The sequence below is a fragment of the Squalius cephalus genome, assembly GCF_949319135.1.
Source record: "Squalius cephalus genome assembly, chromosome: 21".
Taxonomy (NCBI): domain Eukaryota; kingdom Metazoa; phylum Chordata; class Actinopteri; order Cypriniformes; family Leuciscidae; genus Squalius; species Squalius cephalus.
In genome coordinates this window covers 30,451,478-30,469,440 of record NC_137142.1, presented here as the reverse complement: position 1 = coordinate 30,469,440, position 17,963 = coordinate 30,451,478, and the positions used below count along the sequence as shown (strand labels likewise).

Genomic DNA, 17,963 nt, shown 5'->3' with positions numbered 1-17,963 from the left:
GACAGCAGGAGAACCCAGGGTTTCTATTGATAGGACAGGGTGGAGACAGTCAGCCAGCAGTGAGTAAGAGGGGTGTAGAGGAAGAGCAAATACAGCACCCTGTCACACCGCCCACCTCTGTGACTGATGATTGGTCACCGTGGCTTGTTGACTTGGTGACCAGACGAGCAGCAAACAGCTTTTTGAGTCTCAGGTAGTCATCCAGAACCACATTGAGCAGCGAGCCCTGATTGGATGGCAGCATTGGTCATGTGGTGTCTTATGAACTAAATCCTAACTCATTAAGAATTCATTAAGAACATGATCTCACTTCACATTATGCTTAAGGGTCCCAACATTTTTGACAAAATAACACCATAAATGGTGATTCTAAACTCAAAATGCATTTGAAATATGTTATCATATGAGTTTGTGTCTACAAATCAGTCTTCAAAAAGCAGTGAAGCTCTATGATGGTCCCATCTTCTGTTTGTTCATGTTGTTTTCATTTGGTTGGCCTTGTTTATGTACTCCAGCCTTAACAGCTTTATCAGAAACTCTTGAGTTAGATGTTAGATTTGTAGTGCGTGTTCTAACCTTGATGGGTCCCTCTCTCATGATTTGCCCTAGTTTGGCAATGTTGTCATACTCCTGAATAGCAGCTCGTAGATATCTGTCATCCTCTGGTTTAGAGGCCTGAGGCTCACGTCCAAATGTACCCTATGGAAGAAAAGAAATATATTCAGTACCCTATAAAGTCAAGATGTCAATTTAGACTCTACAAAGGCAAGATATCAGTTCCGTACTTTACAAAGAGAAGGTTTATGTTCTTGTGATGTGTCATGATTCTGACAGTGTTTCTGTGTGCGAGTTACGTGTGTGCGAGCCGGGCTGTTCCAGAGGTCAGCGATGTCACTCAGGTCTTCAGGAAGATCATCCTCATGCTCCGCCTGTGCAGCTAACTCCAGATTCCTGCAGAAAGGATCCAGCCACACTGGATTCGCTCTATAAACATATACAGAGAAAGAGAAGCATTGTGATACATATAATAACCAACTCTTTATTTTTGAACATTTGAATGTTGTCACATACAGTAAGTGTATTTTATGGTTTGTCACACATGTGACCATTTTAGCAGTCTGGAGCCCTGCTAACATATATTCTCAGCACAGTTGTCTAACCATGCTGCACTGTGCTGGTAGAATGAGTGTAGTGACGTCGACACTCAGGATTGGTCATTTCTCTGTAGCAGGCCAAGCGTGCTATTTTGCAAAGTAAAGATAATAGTTAATAATAAAAGGTAACAAATTCCTGATCATCCTCCATAACGCAGTCGCTATTTACTTCTCATACCATCTGTGAACTCTTGTGTTACCGATGCAAAGACTGACAGATTTGTATTACATTCCAAAGAGCTCCGTTATCAGCTCGACAGTGGAAAATGAAACCATATCTGTAATGGCTGTACCGGATCGGCACGGAATGGAATGTTTAAGCAACGAGAACGGTTTGGCCTGATGGTAGGAAAAGCGGCTATACAAAATGGCTCATATCACCAACATCGCTCTATCGCTGACTCACCCTTCAAACGTGTACTTGTTAGTGTTGGGCATATCCAGAATATCCATCAACCCCTGATTTCCTGCAGACAGAGAGAGATTACAGTAACAACAACACTAACACAAAGCTATGTTTGTCCAACTTCAAAATGTGTGAGGATTAGTCTCTGCTTCCTCCAATCGGAGGGATGGGACATTCCCAGCATTTTACCTGTGGAGCCGGCAACAATTGCCTTCAGCTTCCTTTTGTGCCTGTTTAAAACACAAACAAAAAACCTTAACGCTATAATAGAACCACAGATAACATGAGTTATCTCAACAGGAAGTGAGTGAACATGCCAAGTGGCAGAAGAGGATCTTATGTGTTCCTTCTTTCAATGAGAATCTAATGCATCTTCTCTAAAAAATTGAAAAATTGTTAAGTGCTCTGACTAATCTCAGTTCATTCAGAATGTAATACATGACATAATCTGTTTTTAAAATACTCACACTGTGCGGTAATACCAGTTCATCAGGATAAACAACATGGCAGCAAGGAAGAGTAAAACTGCCAAGATGATAATGGCCATCTGGAAGAGATAAAGAGGTGTTCGTTCTGCAGCCGGTTGCATAAATATAGCCATAATGTTAAGACAGTGTCTTAAGTTCTAGTATGACCTACTAGCAGTTAGTCAGGGGCAGTCAGTCTTAGTTTTCAGGTATCAAAGTAGGCTTATCTACGGTTTTATGTAACTGATTTAAAAAAGCTATGAACCGTCTTAAAGAAAATAAATTGATGTCTAACTTGTAAGACTAGTCTTAAGGTGATGATACACAGGGCAACTTTTTGCAATAGAGTCTGGCTGCAGACTTGCACTTGCACTCTCAGACCTGCATGCTCAGACACAGCGCTTCCTCTGCCTGTGACGTCACTTGCAATCGACACAAATTAACCGGAAATATGTTTCCAGTTATATTATGTTTCCAATATTATGTTATATTATTATTGTTTTTTCAGGAAATAAAAAAAAAAACGGCATATTTTTTGAGTTATTAAACATTGTATTGTTAAAGTTGGTATTATACCTTATATTGCTATCATATACTGTTGTGTACCAACATTTACACAACATTTCCAACATTTCGGAGATACTAGATTTATGACTTGGGAGCAGGGAGATACGAGGTTACGCTGTCATTGATAAGAATGTTACGGACACAGACTTCTGCCGGCAGTGTTCATCAAAGTCTGCGGTTGCGTTGAGCCTTTTGACAAGAGATGAGGCTTTAAGAGCTATTCAAATCTAATGATTGTGGTTACATACATCTTCCTGAACTCCATTTTAAACATTTAAGAGGTATGAGTGATGCAATACCAAAATAGGCCTACTAGGCTGTCTAATAGGCGGAAATTAGCCTAATCTAAAACTTACCTTCGTGGCTCACAGGCTTCCTTCTGCACCGAAGCATTACAGCTATCGATTTTTAACAAAACATGCCTACTCAAATGTATCTAACCTAACTATTTTCACTAGTTATTGTCTAAAAAACATACAGAATTATCCAAAGATAGGCTTACTTGGCGCCAGTAACTTAGGCAGACCTTTTTTCTCCCATAAATTAAAACCTTGCTACTTGGGGTATTTTACATGCACAATGCCAACTTCGAGTCAGTAAAATAATAATAAAAACAATAATTTAATGCTGGTATCCAAAACATTTAATTCAAGTATTATATTAGATACCTTTTTAAAACTTCAATGCACACGTGTAATAAGTAGACATTTAAAATACATCAATAACTGATATCATAGTTTAACACAGATAAAATCAGAGTTAAGGCTTGCTTTACGTGTTGCTCGACGAGGATTTCTTAATCTTGAGAAGACAAAATGCCGCGGAGGCTCCCGCCGCGGAGTGAAGAAGAGGTGGAGTTACGAGGATTCTCAGACAGTTGAAGTGTCCAATGGAGTTAAGAGATTTGCTCTCTAGTTATTTTCAACACTTTAGATTGGTTAATAATTTGTGAAAATAAAAGAACCACGTGGGGACTGACCAATAGCATCGATTTGTGAAAAAATATGAAATTGACAAACTTTGGACATACGAGGTTTCCGCCCGACAGCGACGATATATATTTATTTATATGTATATACTTACAGTAACAATTTTTTAACGACATTCGGAGCTGTTCTCAGTCTCAGTGACGTCACTTGCAGAGGAAGCGCTGGTGTCTGAGCGTGCAGGTCTGAGAGTGCAAGTCTGGGAGTGCAAGTGCAGGTCTGCAGCCAGACCCTTCTCACTTTTTGAGCAATGTTGCTGGGCAATCTTGCCGAGCGATTGTTGCTTGGGCACTTTTCCATTGAAAATGGGCAATAAATTTCTATCTGGATAATTTAGATCAGTCGTGGGCCCTGTGTCTCATCTGGTTGCCCGTTGACGGCAACATTGCCTAGCAACATTGCTCAAAAAGTTGCCCTGTGTATCATCACCTTTAGAGGTTTATGCAACCGACCCCTGGATATAATGTATTCTTGATACAGCAAATACACTGAATACAAATACACACACACACCTGTAAGGTGGTGAGGTCGTCAGGTGCGCGTGCAGTCACGGCAGGCTGAACGTCCAAAACGTTGTAGTTTCTAAACAGATTCCTCAACTGCTCCATGTTCTCATCGATCATTTGAATCACCCTGAAAACCAATAAATCAGTTCAGTGAATCAATCGTCCTCAATGGATCGAAGTAACTGTGGATGAGAGTATTCCAAGGCAAGAAGTCATCACTGTATTTGGAAACAACTAATTGACATGCATTGGTCATGTTTGGTATATAACTCTTACTTTTCCACATCCAGAATACGGTTTGTCTGCTTGTTGACCACATGAATCAGAACATCAGTTTGGGCAAAGTTCACTCTTCCCTTCTTATCCACGTGAAACTATGGGAATCAAATATCTGAATTAACTCATTTGCATGGCCATGACAGGAGAAATATCGGATATAACTTTGTACAGATTGGCGAGTAATCTTATTTCTCACAATATGAATAATGACAGAACAAACATACATATACCTGTACGTCATCAGTGTTGACTATGGCTCCCGTGATGTTTGAGAGCAGGTTTATAAACTCCTCCTGAAACAGCCGGACACGCTCCGGTATCTCATTAATGACGATTTTCACCCGCTGGTCATCTCTCAGAATGTAAATGCCCACCAGAGCCACGTCACTGTGTCCTGCCAGATCTCTCGCCAGCACCTCCACCACAAAATAACCCGGATCATACGCCATGAACAGGTCAAACGTTCGGATGATTCCGTCAGTCTCACCTGAAAAGAAAGAAAAGTCACAAAAACTAACACCAATAAATGCCATTCATTTCAACAGAAATGTGAAGAATGTGTAGAGCACACCGACCGATGATGAAGACGTTGCCCATGTCTTCAGAGTCATTGGAATGCAGTTTGATGTAGCGGATGGACAGAATGTGATAAAGAACAAGACTGTTGTTGCCGATGTCATTATCAATCGCTTGAACCCGGATCAGATCAGAGCCAACTTTAGCATCTGCAGCCACACCTGGTAGAGAGAGAGAGACAAATAAGCTTACACATACACACGTTTACTAGATATATAAATTAGGACATACCATAGGGATTGTCCCTGGGGTTGCTTTATATTCAAATATATATTTGTAAGTATATATTAAAATATAATTTATATAACAATAATAATAATAATATTAAATAAATGCAAATATTATTTATTTAATAAATAATATATATTTTTATTTTTGTTATATGAAGGTCTTGGTCACTTTTTATGCTTTTAATGAGATTTTAATTTATCACAATAACTGGGTAATAAGACTGTACATGAGGAACAGGACTGTAAAATAAAGTGCTACCATAATAATAATAATAATAATAATAAAAATACAATATTTAATGCAAAATAAATGAAAGCCCAAAATTAAGTCAACCTAAAAACAGAGCTCAGAAAACTGAAATAAAATAATACATACAGATTAATTATTAACATCAAAATAATTAAATAAAGAAAAAAAAACCTTGAAAATATTATCAAAATAAAACAAATCTGTTACCTGCAGTGTACTCCAGCTTTGTGAATCTTGGAGACTGGTCGTTGATGTCCTCAAGGAAGATTTTAACTTCCTGTAATGTGGGATCACGGCTCGGGTCAAGTATTTGGGCCCGCTGTGACCTTTGACTTCTCAGAAGAGTCCAGCTTCGGTTACTGGAAGCTTTAACGATTATGGAATACATTGGGATTTCTTCCCGATCCAGATCTTTCTTGACACGTAAAACCCCGGCCACACTCATTACAAAGTTTCCTTCGGTATTGCCTCCTAGAGAAGAACATTAGTAATGCAGTTAATGGAACGTTTACACTGGCTGTGTATGAAGTGAATACTACCTTACTATTCACTGAATTCTGTGCAGTATACACTTCACATGGCCTACTATTCTTTTAAATAGTAAAAAGCTTTTGCTAAACTATCAAATGTGCAAAAATATCTTAATGGCAGTTTGATCAAATAATGAATTAATAAAGATATTAAAAATCATTGCTATAATTTTGTCCACTTGTCATGTCAAGCACACTGGATTGAAGGAGAGTATTCAGCACAGTAAGCTTTATTGTATTGCACATAGTTTAACAAATGTACTACAGTAGGTCATCTGAGTATCCAATGCATACAGATATTTTGCATACTGTACATGGCATACATACTATATACTGCAGACATAGTAAGAGTAGTAGGTTAGTGTTCTACTTTGAACATAGTCATTGTTTTGATAGTTTACAAGTGAAGTTTCTCAGAAATCGGAATTTCAGCATCTTCTGCTGTTGCAATGAAATTGTGCAAACTGAGGAATTTATTGGCAACTGCAGGACGGAAATGTTCTATGAAGAAAGAGTCTTGACCTCCAGTAGTTAAGTAAAAGTGTTTGTTTGAGACCTAGGTTCACTGACCTTCATGTATATTCTTTAATTAATTTGTTTGGCAGAGAGATTACTGTCAGATACATGTTAATTCAGGCATTGCAGATGATCCAAAATTCCTTTTCTACTGCCTGAATGGAGCCTAACATTGGATAAGCATGGTACAATGATTTTTGTGCTTTAACGTTGTGTCCGCACCTGCAATGAAATAGTAGACGATAGCATTAGAGCCCTCATCTGCATCCACTGCACCCGTCACATTACCCACAACAGTCCCAGGAGGCGAGTGCTCCGGTACCGAAAGAGACTGATACGGCAAACTTCCTCTCTGAAATACACGCAACAGACAGAAGTCAAGACTTAAGCAATAAGTGCTAAGAAAATTTCCAAACATCACATTTCATGATGTAAAAGTTCTTAAAGGTGCATTAAGCAATAACTGAGAAACTGATGATATTTGAGACAAACACACCCCTCTGAACATGCAATGCAACAGTGGATCATAGCTGAAGTGAAGCAAAATAATGCTACGTGAAAAATAAAGCAAAGATGATGAACGAACGACAAGGAAGAACAAAAAATGAACATACAGTACACAAGAGCAAGAGTTGGTTGTTAGTCGCCAGCAGCACAGCAGCTCCAGACAGACAGTGACCCTCAAAACTGTCCTGTTACTACAGCTAACATTACAACAACAGCATTTCTCAGTTCTGAGAAACAGCAAAACCAATGTTACTCAGGTATGGAGAAGAAGCAACACAATCTCTGTATCCGTTTTCAGGTCTACCCACTTAGGTCTCTCCAGCGCTGAAAGCCTTTCTAATATTAACGCTGGTCCTAAAGCTCTTGCCTGATCAGAATACTTCTTTTTCCAGTGATATTCCTCTGACCTTTTCTCTATTGTAATGTCTCTCAGCCATCTCTCTTTCTACAGTCTTTCCTCTTGCTCACTCTCTCTCCTCCCCCATCATGAGTGGACACGCCCCCTACTGCTGATTGGCTACAAGTGTGTTGTGGTGCTCGGTCCAATCTGCTTTCAACAGTGTTTCTCAGAAATCGCCTACTGCACCTAAACTGGCCTAGTCTGTACTTAAAAAATAGAGTAATATTTGTGATCTTTAGAGAAAAAAAAACAGTAATCAAAACATTACCGGAGGTTTAAGGAAGACAGGTTCATTGTCATCGATGTCAGACAGAGCCACCTGTAGCGGCTGCATGGTCTCATATGGGACGGGCTGTCCTAGGTCATACGCCACCACAACAAGCTACACACAAATACAGAGATTTAAATAGTTATTGTACCATTTATGACCAGTTTTCATTTATCTTTTATTTTGAATTGTGTCCTGAATTTTGTCATTAAAATGCATCTTTTTCAGTGGCCTTGTTTAAAAAGAAAGACTCACGCTGTACAGGGCTTGTTTCTCTCTGTCCAGTTTAACCGCAGTGGTGATCACTCCTGTCACTGCATCAATATGGAAGTTCTCCCAATCTCTGTTTCCGGCTCCAGTCTGAAGGAAGCTGTAGCGGACCTCGCCATTCACCCCCTCATCCTCGTCTGTGGCGAACACTTCATACACCACCAGCCCAGGAGGCTGTTCCTGCATCCACAAACACAAAACATGAGATAATGCTCACTCATACATGTCCATACATGCCAAATATAGGTCATCCAATCTCTTACAATCCAGATATGGGGCATCAAATACGGCAGACCTCCATGTGACAGATTTGGGTCAAAGTATTAAACAGTGAGAACTCATCCCTGTATAGATTTTAGTCAAATCACAGGCAGGGAATCTCTTAATTTATATTTTTTGTTTGATGCATAAAAAGGTCTGTTTAGTACTTTTCAGTGTAATCCAACGCTGCACCTGAAATTGAATACTTCCCTACTACGTAGTATGCGAAAAACAATGCACCAAAAGAGTAGCATGTCCAAATACATAGTATTCAAAAAACAGGAGTTTCCGAGATTCTGGAGTGTGCATTTGATGCACCACGTGTGCATTTCGGATGCACCACAGTCTGTGGGTTTTAAAGATTGTCTTGAAGATTGCACTTACTTTAAAAGGAACTTACGAAGTTTTCTTAAAAGTACTTAAAATACTATCCCATGAGGCCACGGGAGAGGATTTATGAATGATAGTGAAGCGATGCAACTGACACTGGTAGGTCACGTGACAGTAACAACATGGAGGATGTAGTGTATCCAAATTTCATTCATAGTACCCATATTCATACTTTAAATAGAACATAATTTTAAACAGTCACAAAGTAAGTTCAAATTCAAATGTAGTACCTACTTAGTATGCTATTTCGGATGCACCACAGTCTGTGGGTTTTAAAGATTGTCTTGAAGATTGCACTTACTTTAAAAGGAACTTAAGGAGTTTTCTTAAAAGTACTCAAAATACTATTTGCTATGACACTATGGTTAACACCTCTGGGACACTGGGGGCGTTTTCATCACTTGGGCTACACAATTAAATTTGACACTCTTTTTAGCAACATGAACTTTTCAGTCTGGCTGTCAGATGTAAAGTATATTCCTATGATGTACCTTGGGATGTGAGAAAGACAATGACGAAGTTGTACTTTGTAAGATGAGTGAGGAACCCGGCCTTGAATTACAATACTGTTTCCATCCAAAGTCGCAAATTTAAATTATGCACAAAATTGGAATATCACATAAAACATTTGCGAATAAAGCAGCGTTTTCATCCCATGTTTTCAAGAGAACAAATCTGTAGATTCCTGTGAAATTGGCGCAAAATATTTGTAATAAAAATTAAAGTTGCTACAATCGGTGGAAGCCACTGTTGCTCTTTTTTCCTACATCAGAAATGACTTGCGTCTCAGAGCACACAGACGAAACTCAATAATCGGCAACCTTTTATCTTGCGTTCGGATGCCTGGTGTTTGGGAGCGCGATCGTGTGAGACTCTTCTGAGGGGTCATTATACCAAATCATTCTGATGAAAGACTTTGGCTCAGGCATTTCAGAATAATCAAACCAATATTTGAGATGCTGTGCAATTAAATTATCCATTTATCCAATTATCCAATCACATTCTCAGTTGAGGCAAAGCCACGTAATCTTATTGTTGTGCATAAAGAGATTTATTCAGTAAATGTGTTTCCATTATAGTTTCTGTGCATGTCTTCTTATCAGATAAAAAATGTATCCGCCTCAATTGAGTGCATTTTTTGAATTTTGCACATCTTGCCGTTTCCATCCAGCATTTTTTTTATGCAATATCCCAAAATTTGAATAAAAATAGGTGGATGGAAACATAAGGAAATGACAGTATGCTTTAGTAATAAAAATAATGAGTGATTGTTTTTTCACCGTTACACACCTCTAGTATATGCATGATAGTGCCATTGGCAGGCCGCACAAAGACAGGCCTGTTGTCATTGACATCTATGACGGTGATCTGAAGACTGGCGGTGCCCCAGAGGGGAGGTCTGCCATGATCGGTCGCCACCATAGTCAGATTAAACCTCTCAAAACTCTGCAGTAACCGCAGGGAGCGAATCAGCCCAGTGTCAGGATCCAGAGAGAACGCATCTGCAAAAGAGAGAGATCAGCAACAATATCAAACGCTGTAGTTGTACTGTACTGCCTTTACTTTCCAATTCATTTCCTGAATTTGAATTGCTTTGTTATCAAGGTAGAAAACAAGAAGGGACACTGTAATTTGAACATTTTATGTGTCTTGGTGGAACATCTAAGAAGTGATTTACTCTTGCTCAGTTGGTTGTTGTCTTGGACTAATGTGTTAAATTCCTCTTTCTGTCATTCCAATTCAAGTTCCATTTCAACATCCGGTGGGCAAACTCTAGCTCATTAATTAAAAGAGAGCCAATTGCGCAGCCCATGTGTGTATATTTCTGTATGCCAGTGTGTGTTGTACCCGCTCCAGGGCCCTGTAGACTGTAGGTAAGTAATGCATTCTCGCCCTCATCGAGGTCAGTGGCCTTCAGTGTGATCACCGACGTCCCAACCGGCTCGTTCTCAAACACACTAGTGGTGAAGACTCTTTCTGAGAAACGTGGACGGAAGTCATTTACATCCATCACTGTCAGCTGCACCTGAGAGATACAGAAACATAAGTTCAGAGATCTGATACAGAGGTGTTAAAGGTGGAGTACCACAACAAAACTGTTTTGTTTGTTTTGCCACGTATCTGAGGTCAGCTCATGCAAAACTGCTCACATGAAACTGAAACTTGCACATGCAAACATGTGCAAGAGAGTTTGATATCTAAACACTGGTTGGGGATACAACAAACCAACAATTTGATTTCAAACATATGTAATGAATAATGATGATGCAGTTCCCAAAAAGTTACTGCACAACTGGACTGACCAAGGCTGATTTGGTGCATTATACTTGCATTTGGTGCTTTAAATAATTCCTAAGTATTATGCAATGTTTGTATTGTACTTTGCACCAGCTGATGGTATTTTAATTTTCTGCTTGTTTTGCTTCTATACTTCCCACTTCCTCGTACCATCAGAGTGAATAGAGGAAGTGTGGGCTGAACGCTCGGCCAACCCACGATCTTCACATCTTGTGAAACTTCATTTGTACTGCTGATGCTCTCTTCATATCCTTCTTAAACAGGAACTGGAAGTGAAGTGCACTCTGCCTTGTCTGCGTCACGGTCTCTCTTGCTCAAATCATTTTATCCATGTTTGGTTTTTCTTTTATGTGCCTGTGGTCAACTGGTCTTAGCAGTTTTGCAGAACAGGTTGTTTGAATGTTGATTCCATACAGAGAGGACGACACAGATTAATCTGGTTGTGTCTGAATGAGCCACCTCTAGATCGAGTCAGTTTCTATTTTCGTGTTTGGAAGTCATAATTGTGATGTGAAGTGCATTCAAATGATTTTAGATGCAATCAAATGGGCTCAATTTCATATTTTTTGGAGCTCATCCACACCTGGACGGAGTTTTCTCTGCGGTTGTTGGGGCTGCCGCCAGGGTTGTCTCTGGCATAGGCTGTGAGAGTGTAGCGGTCTTTGGTCTCTCTGTCCAGGGCAGACAGGACGTAGATGTCACCCTGATAACAAAGGACATCAATATTGAAAATACAACATTATACATGGCATTTCTTTTTGTCTTTGCTTTTTTTTTCACACCAACACACTTACCGTAGTGGGTGTGATGCCAAACCTGCCCTCTCCATCAACTAGCCCGTATTCAATGACAGAAAACAGGCCAGAGTCTGCATCTGTCGCACTCACGCTCACAATAATGGTGCCGAGTGCAACATCCTCAAAAATTGACTTCTGTACACACATAGACAAACACTTTGGTTTAAAAGTGTCTTATTGTATGCTCACTAAAGTTGCATTTATTTGATCAGAAATGTGAAACATTACTACCATGATCAGAAATCATTCGGATTACTGATTTGATGCACAAGGAACATTTCTTATTGTTATCAATGTTGAAAACAGTTGTGCTGTTTAATATTTTTTTGGAAACCATACTTTCTTTACTTTCTACACCGAAATATTTTAACATAGTTTTCAAATACAGTGGGGTCCTATAGTCTACAACAATAATGAAAAGATTTAAAATACCATTTCTAAAAAATATGAAGCATGACATAAAATGCAGAATCAGCATTTTCTGCACCATTTCTAGTTTTAGCAAATCAGTGACATTGGTCATACTTAATACTAACAATTCATAATATAATTAGTAATTAAAAGGTTATCAAAAAGCAACACAGAAGCATTTTCACTAAAGTCTCAGACTGTTTGACTCCACTGTAGGAGTTATTATAATGCTTCCTGAATGCAACTGGGAAGTAGTAGCCTGATTCTCTGGTCTGTGCTGATGTACCTGATATAAAGGTTGTTGAAAGACTGGGTTGTTGTCGTTGACATCAACGATGCGCAGATAGACAGGAAGTTCAGCAAAGCGAGGAGGTGAGCCATAGTCCTGAGCACGCACCGTGAAGTTCAACCACTGCACTTGTTCATAATCTACCGTCCGATTGGCCACAATTTTACCTGTGGACGGTGATATCGAAAGACATCCGTGAAATAGTTTAGAGGTGGAATTAAATCAGTGGTGTTTCATAAAATTTCAAATTTCAATCTTTGAGGGTTTAGGGTTAGAACACTGATTGGTCAATAGAAATGTTGCAGAAATGCAAATGTGCCACCTGTAGATGGGTCTTCAAGTCTTATGTAGTCTCCACGGGGCAGGTGCAGGAGCTGGTAGATGATCTGTCCATTGGGTCCTTTATCAGGATCAACAGCCGTCACCGACAGCAGTGTGGTACCAGCCACAGCACCCTCCAGAATCCTCTCGGAGAAGTTCGCCACCCCGAAAGGGCGAAAACGAGGAGCATTGTCATTCACATCCAGCACGTTGATGGTCAATTTGGCTGTGGAGAGAAATCAAATTTAAATTGAGTTTGAGAAACAGCAAATAATTATCCACAGGTAGGTTTAAAGCTGGTCTAGATAATGGAAACCATTGGAAGGACAACATGACAAACCTGACAAACTAGCAAACCTGACAAACTGGCAAAAGGTACCAGCAAGGATTTTCTGGCAAAACTGGTTAACTTTGCTGGTCAAGCTAGTTAATAAGACTGGTGGGGACACGTCGTCCCGATTGAACACATGCTGGTTCTTTCAATAGGAGCAAGAAAAGAAAAAAGTTTGCAATATAACTATTCTTAAATGGAGGAAAGTGATGTGAAGAAAGACAGAAAGAATAAAGTAGACAGAAAGATCTTTCTTACCGTTAGGTACACTGACTGACATGTCAATAACATCACTGGCGTTGTCATGCACTGAAACGATGATCTCAAAAGTGGCAACCAGCTCTCGGTTCAAGGGGTTTCGTACAAACACAGCCCCTGAGAAGATGGACACAGATATTTAAATACCAGAGCACAACAGAGTTCATTTTATCCATAGAAAATAGATTATTAATAAAAATGTAGAGTTTTTAGTTGCTGAATTCCAGAAGAAGAGTTATATGTGACATCTCAGAGGGCTGAAAGTGCAGCTTATGCAACAAAGATATCTTATAATGTGGTCCACCTGTATGAAAGTCAATCCCAAACGACTGCTGCAGCCCATCCACTGGATTATTCCCATCATCCTTTGCTTCCACAGAGATGATGTAATACTCCAGGCGGGGTCGTAGATCAGGGTCCTCGGCGGTGAGCGTAGCTACGACCTCTCCGGGTGGAGTTGACTCGTTGACGCTGATTGTCTGCACAGGGCGTATGAAACGAGGACGTGAGTCGTTGATGTCATCTAGAACAACAGACAATGTCGCTGTCCCGGAGAGAGAGGGCGTGCCTCGGTCAGTTGCTATGACAACCAGCCGGTACGAGCTACGTTCCTCTCGGTCCAGTGTAGCATTGCCGACCAGAACCGCACCAGAGAGAGCGTCAACGATGAAACGGTCTTGAGCGCCGGTGTCTAACCGATACTGCAACCAACCATTAGAGCCAGCGTCAGCGTCACTCGCCGAGAGCTGCGTTACTACCACACCTGAAAATACACACAACGCCACATAACACACCTTTAACACAATAGTATGTATGTGTGTGTCACAGTGTATGCAATAGTATGTATGTGTGTGTGTGTGTGTATATATATATATATATATATATATACACAGTACTGTGCAAAAGTCTTAGGCATGTTAATATCCCCCCCCTCCCCCAAAATGGTTTTAAGTCAGTTATTTCTATCTTTTGCTGTAGTGTGTCAGTAGGAAATATCAGTTTACATTTCCAAACATTCTTTTTGCCATTAATTGTAATAATCCAGTGAGATTTGTGTATGCACAAGGAGTCTGACAACAGCCGGTCTGATCTGATCTCACCATCAAGTCTGTCTGTGATTACATGAAGAAACAGAAGAAACTGAGACAGACTAAATCCAGAAGAACTGCGGGAACGTCTCCAAGATGCTTGAAGAAACCTTCCTGCAAAGCTACAGTTCTGTGAAAAGTACTGGCACTTGTGTTAAAATGCTGTAAAGTGAGAATGCTTTCAAAAATAAAATCACAAATTGAATTTATTTATGATTTAACCTCTATTAACTAATTCAAATCAACATATGGTGTAACGACCCTTTGCGTTTAAAACGACTTTTGTCCAGGTACACTTGCGCATAGTTTTTCAGGGAGCTTTGCAGGAAGGTTTCTTCAAGCGTCTTGGAGACGTTCCCGCAGTTCTTCTGGATTTAGTCTGTCTCAGTTTTTTCTGTTTCTTCTTTTTTTTTTTTTTTGGGGGGGGGGGGGGGGGGGGGTATTAATATGCCTAAGACTTTTGCACAGTACTGTGTATATATTTATTGAATATAAAATCAATAGGACACTGATATTTATTTATTGTTACTTTAGTATTATGTATATACAATTATACTATTTACTAATTAGCTTTTATCATTTTCAGAGGCTCTTTAATTTTATTTAAAGTTTTAGTCATTTTTAGAGCAGTCAATCCATTAAAACAAATTACCTAATTAATAAAAAAAAATTCTGTAATTAATCATGATTAAAAATGTTATGTGTAAACAACATATTTATGATCCAATATTTTAAATATTTGTTTAATGGAATCTTTTTTAAATTTTATTTAAGTTTTAGTTTTAGTAATTTTAGTACTTCAAATTCAACTTATTTATTCCAGTTAGTAGCCACATTTTTTTAGTCTCAATTTTTCATCTAATATTTATATTAACAAAACATATATACAATTAATTAAATTTTATACATTAAAAACATTTATAAATAAATGAAATAATAAATTACTTATAAATATTAACCTATATTATTATTGAAATTACTATATGTTTTATTGTTATTAATACTATAAATAAATATGAATTAATTTATTATAATAATAATAATCACACACACTCCCACTCCCATTATACTGCAAATGGGACCAACAAACCAGATCAAACTAGTTCCTCCACTAGTTAATCCAGCTCCATCAGTTTATACGGTCTCTCTCACCTGTGGGGCTGTTCTCTGGCAGGCGTACTGTGAAACTGGATGGATTGAAAACAGGTGGGTTGTCATTGATGTCGAGGATAGTGATTGTGAGTGGAACGCTGCTGTTCAAACCTCCCACATCCTCCCCCAGCAGAAACAGCTCCACCCGCGGCACAGAGAAAGCCTCCCGGTCCAGAACAGCACCCCCACGCACTGATACCACCCCTGGAGACAGAGAGAGAGAGAGAGAGGGGGTGAGAAAGACAATGTGTCACAAGTGGGAGGGGTGCTTGATTACAAGAAACTCTGTGGGTGTATAGGAAGTGGTGCGACTGTTATCATGTATATCTGACACAACAGAAATAAAAGTTTCTGCATGTTAAAGGGAATTAAATGTAAGAGCTTCGAATAACCTTTGGACACCCTCAAGGAAAACAAAATGAACATAACCCATATCATCTGTGCTGAACTTCTGACCTGTGAGGGAGTCTATAGAGAAGAGGTCCACTCTGGCTCCCAGGAGACGATACCTCACCACTGCATTCACCCCAATGTCTCTGTCCTCTGCTAGAACAGGGCCGTTCAGGATCAACACTGTGGTGCCTGATGGACATACGCACAGAGAGAGGGAGGTGATGATGTTTAATAAGTCATGACCATGATCCCTGTTCATCCTGTATTTACTTCCCCTCAGTGTGTTATATTAGTTAAATATTGTTTTGACTGCACTGACATTATCTGATGAGAACAAAACATGAACTGAATTGAGCTGGATGATGACACTATTATCTTCTGTAGAGCTGCTTTTGAAGTCAATTTATCATTAATGAAAAAAAAGCTCTCTTTGAAGAGACAATCTCTACGCAATATCTACGCATTTCTAAAAGTGTGTTCACACTTGTCATGTTTGTTTTGATTACAACGAACCCTGGTGCGATTGCTCTGTTAGTGCGGTTCATTTGAATAAGTGTGAAAACTGCCATCTGAACCCTGGTGCGCACCAAAAAGTGGATAGTGGAGTCTCGGTCCACTTTCAAACCAACTCTGGTGCGGTTTGAATGAAATATGAACGCAACACGGACCAAAGACATGTAAACCAACCAAAAACAGGACAAGATGTCACAAGTTGAGACCCTAAAAAGGACAGAATGCTCAAGCATACCTGTTTTTTCTCGTTATAGTCGCGATGTTGCCCATTACAGTTCGGATCAGGCATCAGAACCGCGTCTCCTCACAGCAGATCTTCTGCCGCTGTTTTGACATTTTATAATCTCTTCACGAGTTCTCAGCTGGTCAAAATACCATCATATGTAGGTGCGCACATACAACGAGCGCATTTTTCCCAGCACACAGCATTGTTTTGGATGTTCGGTAAGTTCCGTCACGAAATATACGCAATAAAAGCCAACCAATCAGGTTGTGAACATCTTAACCATAACCTTAAGTTTCGTTGTCTTTAGGTTAGGTGTTAACACTCTAATAATCAGGATGTGGTTAGAGAGAACATTTGGTACCTGTGAGTGAGTTTTCACTGATTTCACCCCTGTAGCTGGTCTGGGTGAAGATGGGCCTGTTGTCATTCACATCCAGCACGGCAACTACCAACAAATCTGAGTCCTGAGCAGAGTGAAAAATCTCACTGCAGTGTTCACCTGATCGTGATATTCACACAGTCTGTGAAACATATATTTAGCCGATATGCTGTGCTGTGTCATGTTATTTACCCTGCGTGCGATGCGAGGGTTGTCTGGGTTGTCTTTGACGGTGATGGTGAGTCTGTATTCAGCCACTCTCTCTCTATCCAGTGGCCTGTTCACCTGAAGCACACCTGACTGGAGGAGAGAACACATCAGTCTTTTCAGTGTTCACTATTACATTACTATTTCCTTCTCTTATTCTCTCCCTCTGCTGTTTTGTCCCGTGTCCCTCTGTCTCTTACCGTCTCATTAATGTAGAACGCTCCATCAGTGTTGCCGGCAGTGATGCTGTATGTGAGGAGAGCGTTGCGGCCGTTGTCAGAGTCTTGCGCCTGCACTTGAGTGATGGAGGTGTAAATCGCTGCTCCCTCGCTCACGCTGGTGTTATACGGTAAGTTGAGCAGGACGGGGTCATTATCATTAATGTCCAACACCTGAATGCCCACTACCACCTGATCCAGAAAAACAAAACCACCACATGAATTATGGGAAATATGTAGTGATTCACTGCTTACTAATTCAAATAGAAACCATACTAAATATTATGCAAGATTAGAAATTTCCTGTTGATTTTGTGTATCTGTGCATGTGTTATGTAAGATGTAATATTATGTAACATTGCCTACAGAAGAAGATTTTCTTTCAATGTTTTTAACTGCAGTGAAGAATGGAAAAGAAAATAGAAGATAGCACAATTTCAGGGAAAAAATCTAATTGTGATTTTTCTGTGATAGTGATAAAAAAAAAAAAAGCTCCAGGTTGGCTGTGCTCGTTTGTAG

At 39.7% G+C, this 17,963-nt stretch overlaps 1 protein-coding gene across 1 annotated transcript in view; it reads right to left on the bottom strand.

Moving 5' to 3' along the window:
- Nucleotides 1-17,963, bottom strand: part of cdh23 (cadherin-related 23) — a 233,458-nt gene that overhangs the window by 4,084 nt on the left and 211,411 nt on the right. The window contains exons 41-67 of the mRNA XM_079854508.1: nt 17,427-17,636; nt 17,212-17,319; nt 17,002-17,104; nt 15,965-16,090; nt 15,509-15,712; nt 13,573-14,031; nt 13,269-13,385; nt 12,681-12,905; nt 12,356-12,525; nt 11,656-11,793; nt 11,445-11,564; nt 10,412-10,589; nt 9,854-10,065; nt 7,898-8,092; nt 7,643-7,756; nt 6,690-6,819; nt 5,629-5,892; nt 4,941-5,102; nt 4,596-4,852; nt 4,363-4,460; nt 4,093-4,213; nt 2,028-2,107; nt 1,750-1,790; nt 1,561-1,621; nt 855-984; nt 577-699; nt 116-226 (exon numbers count right to left, since the gene is read on the bottom strand). Of these exons, the coding sequence (XP_079710634.1) occupies nt 116-226; nt 577-699; nt 855-984; nt 1,561-1,621; nt 1,750-1,790; nt 2,028-2,107; nt 4,093-4,213; nt 4,363-4,460; nt 4,596-4,852; nt 4,941-5,102; nt 5,629-5,892; nt 6,690-6,819; nt 7,643-7,756; nt 7,898-8,092; nt 9,854-10,065; nt 10,412-10,589; nt 11,445-11,564; nt 11,656-11,793; nt 12,356-12,525; nt 12,681-12,905; nt 13,269-13,385; nt 13,573-14,031; nt 15,509-15,712; nt 15,965-16,090; nt 17,002-17,104; nt 17,212-17,319; nt 17,427-17,636 (4,257 nt within the window). The remainder of the gene's footprint in view (nt 1-115; nt 227-576; nt 700-854; nt 985-1,560; nt 1,622-1,749; nt 1,791-2,027; nt 2,108-4,092; nt 4,214-4,362; nt 4,461-4,595; nt 4,853-4,940; nt 5,103-5,628; nt 5,893-6,689; nt 6,820-7,642; nt 7,757-7,897; nt 8,093-9,853; nt 10,066-10,411; nt 10,590-11,444; nt 11,565-11,655; nt 11,794-12,355; nt 12,526-12,680; nt 12,906-13,268; nt 13,386-13,572; nt 14,032-15,508; nt 15,713-15,964; nt 16,091-17,001; nt 17,105-17,211; nt 17,320-17,426; nt 17,637-17,963) is intronic.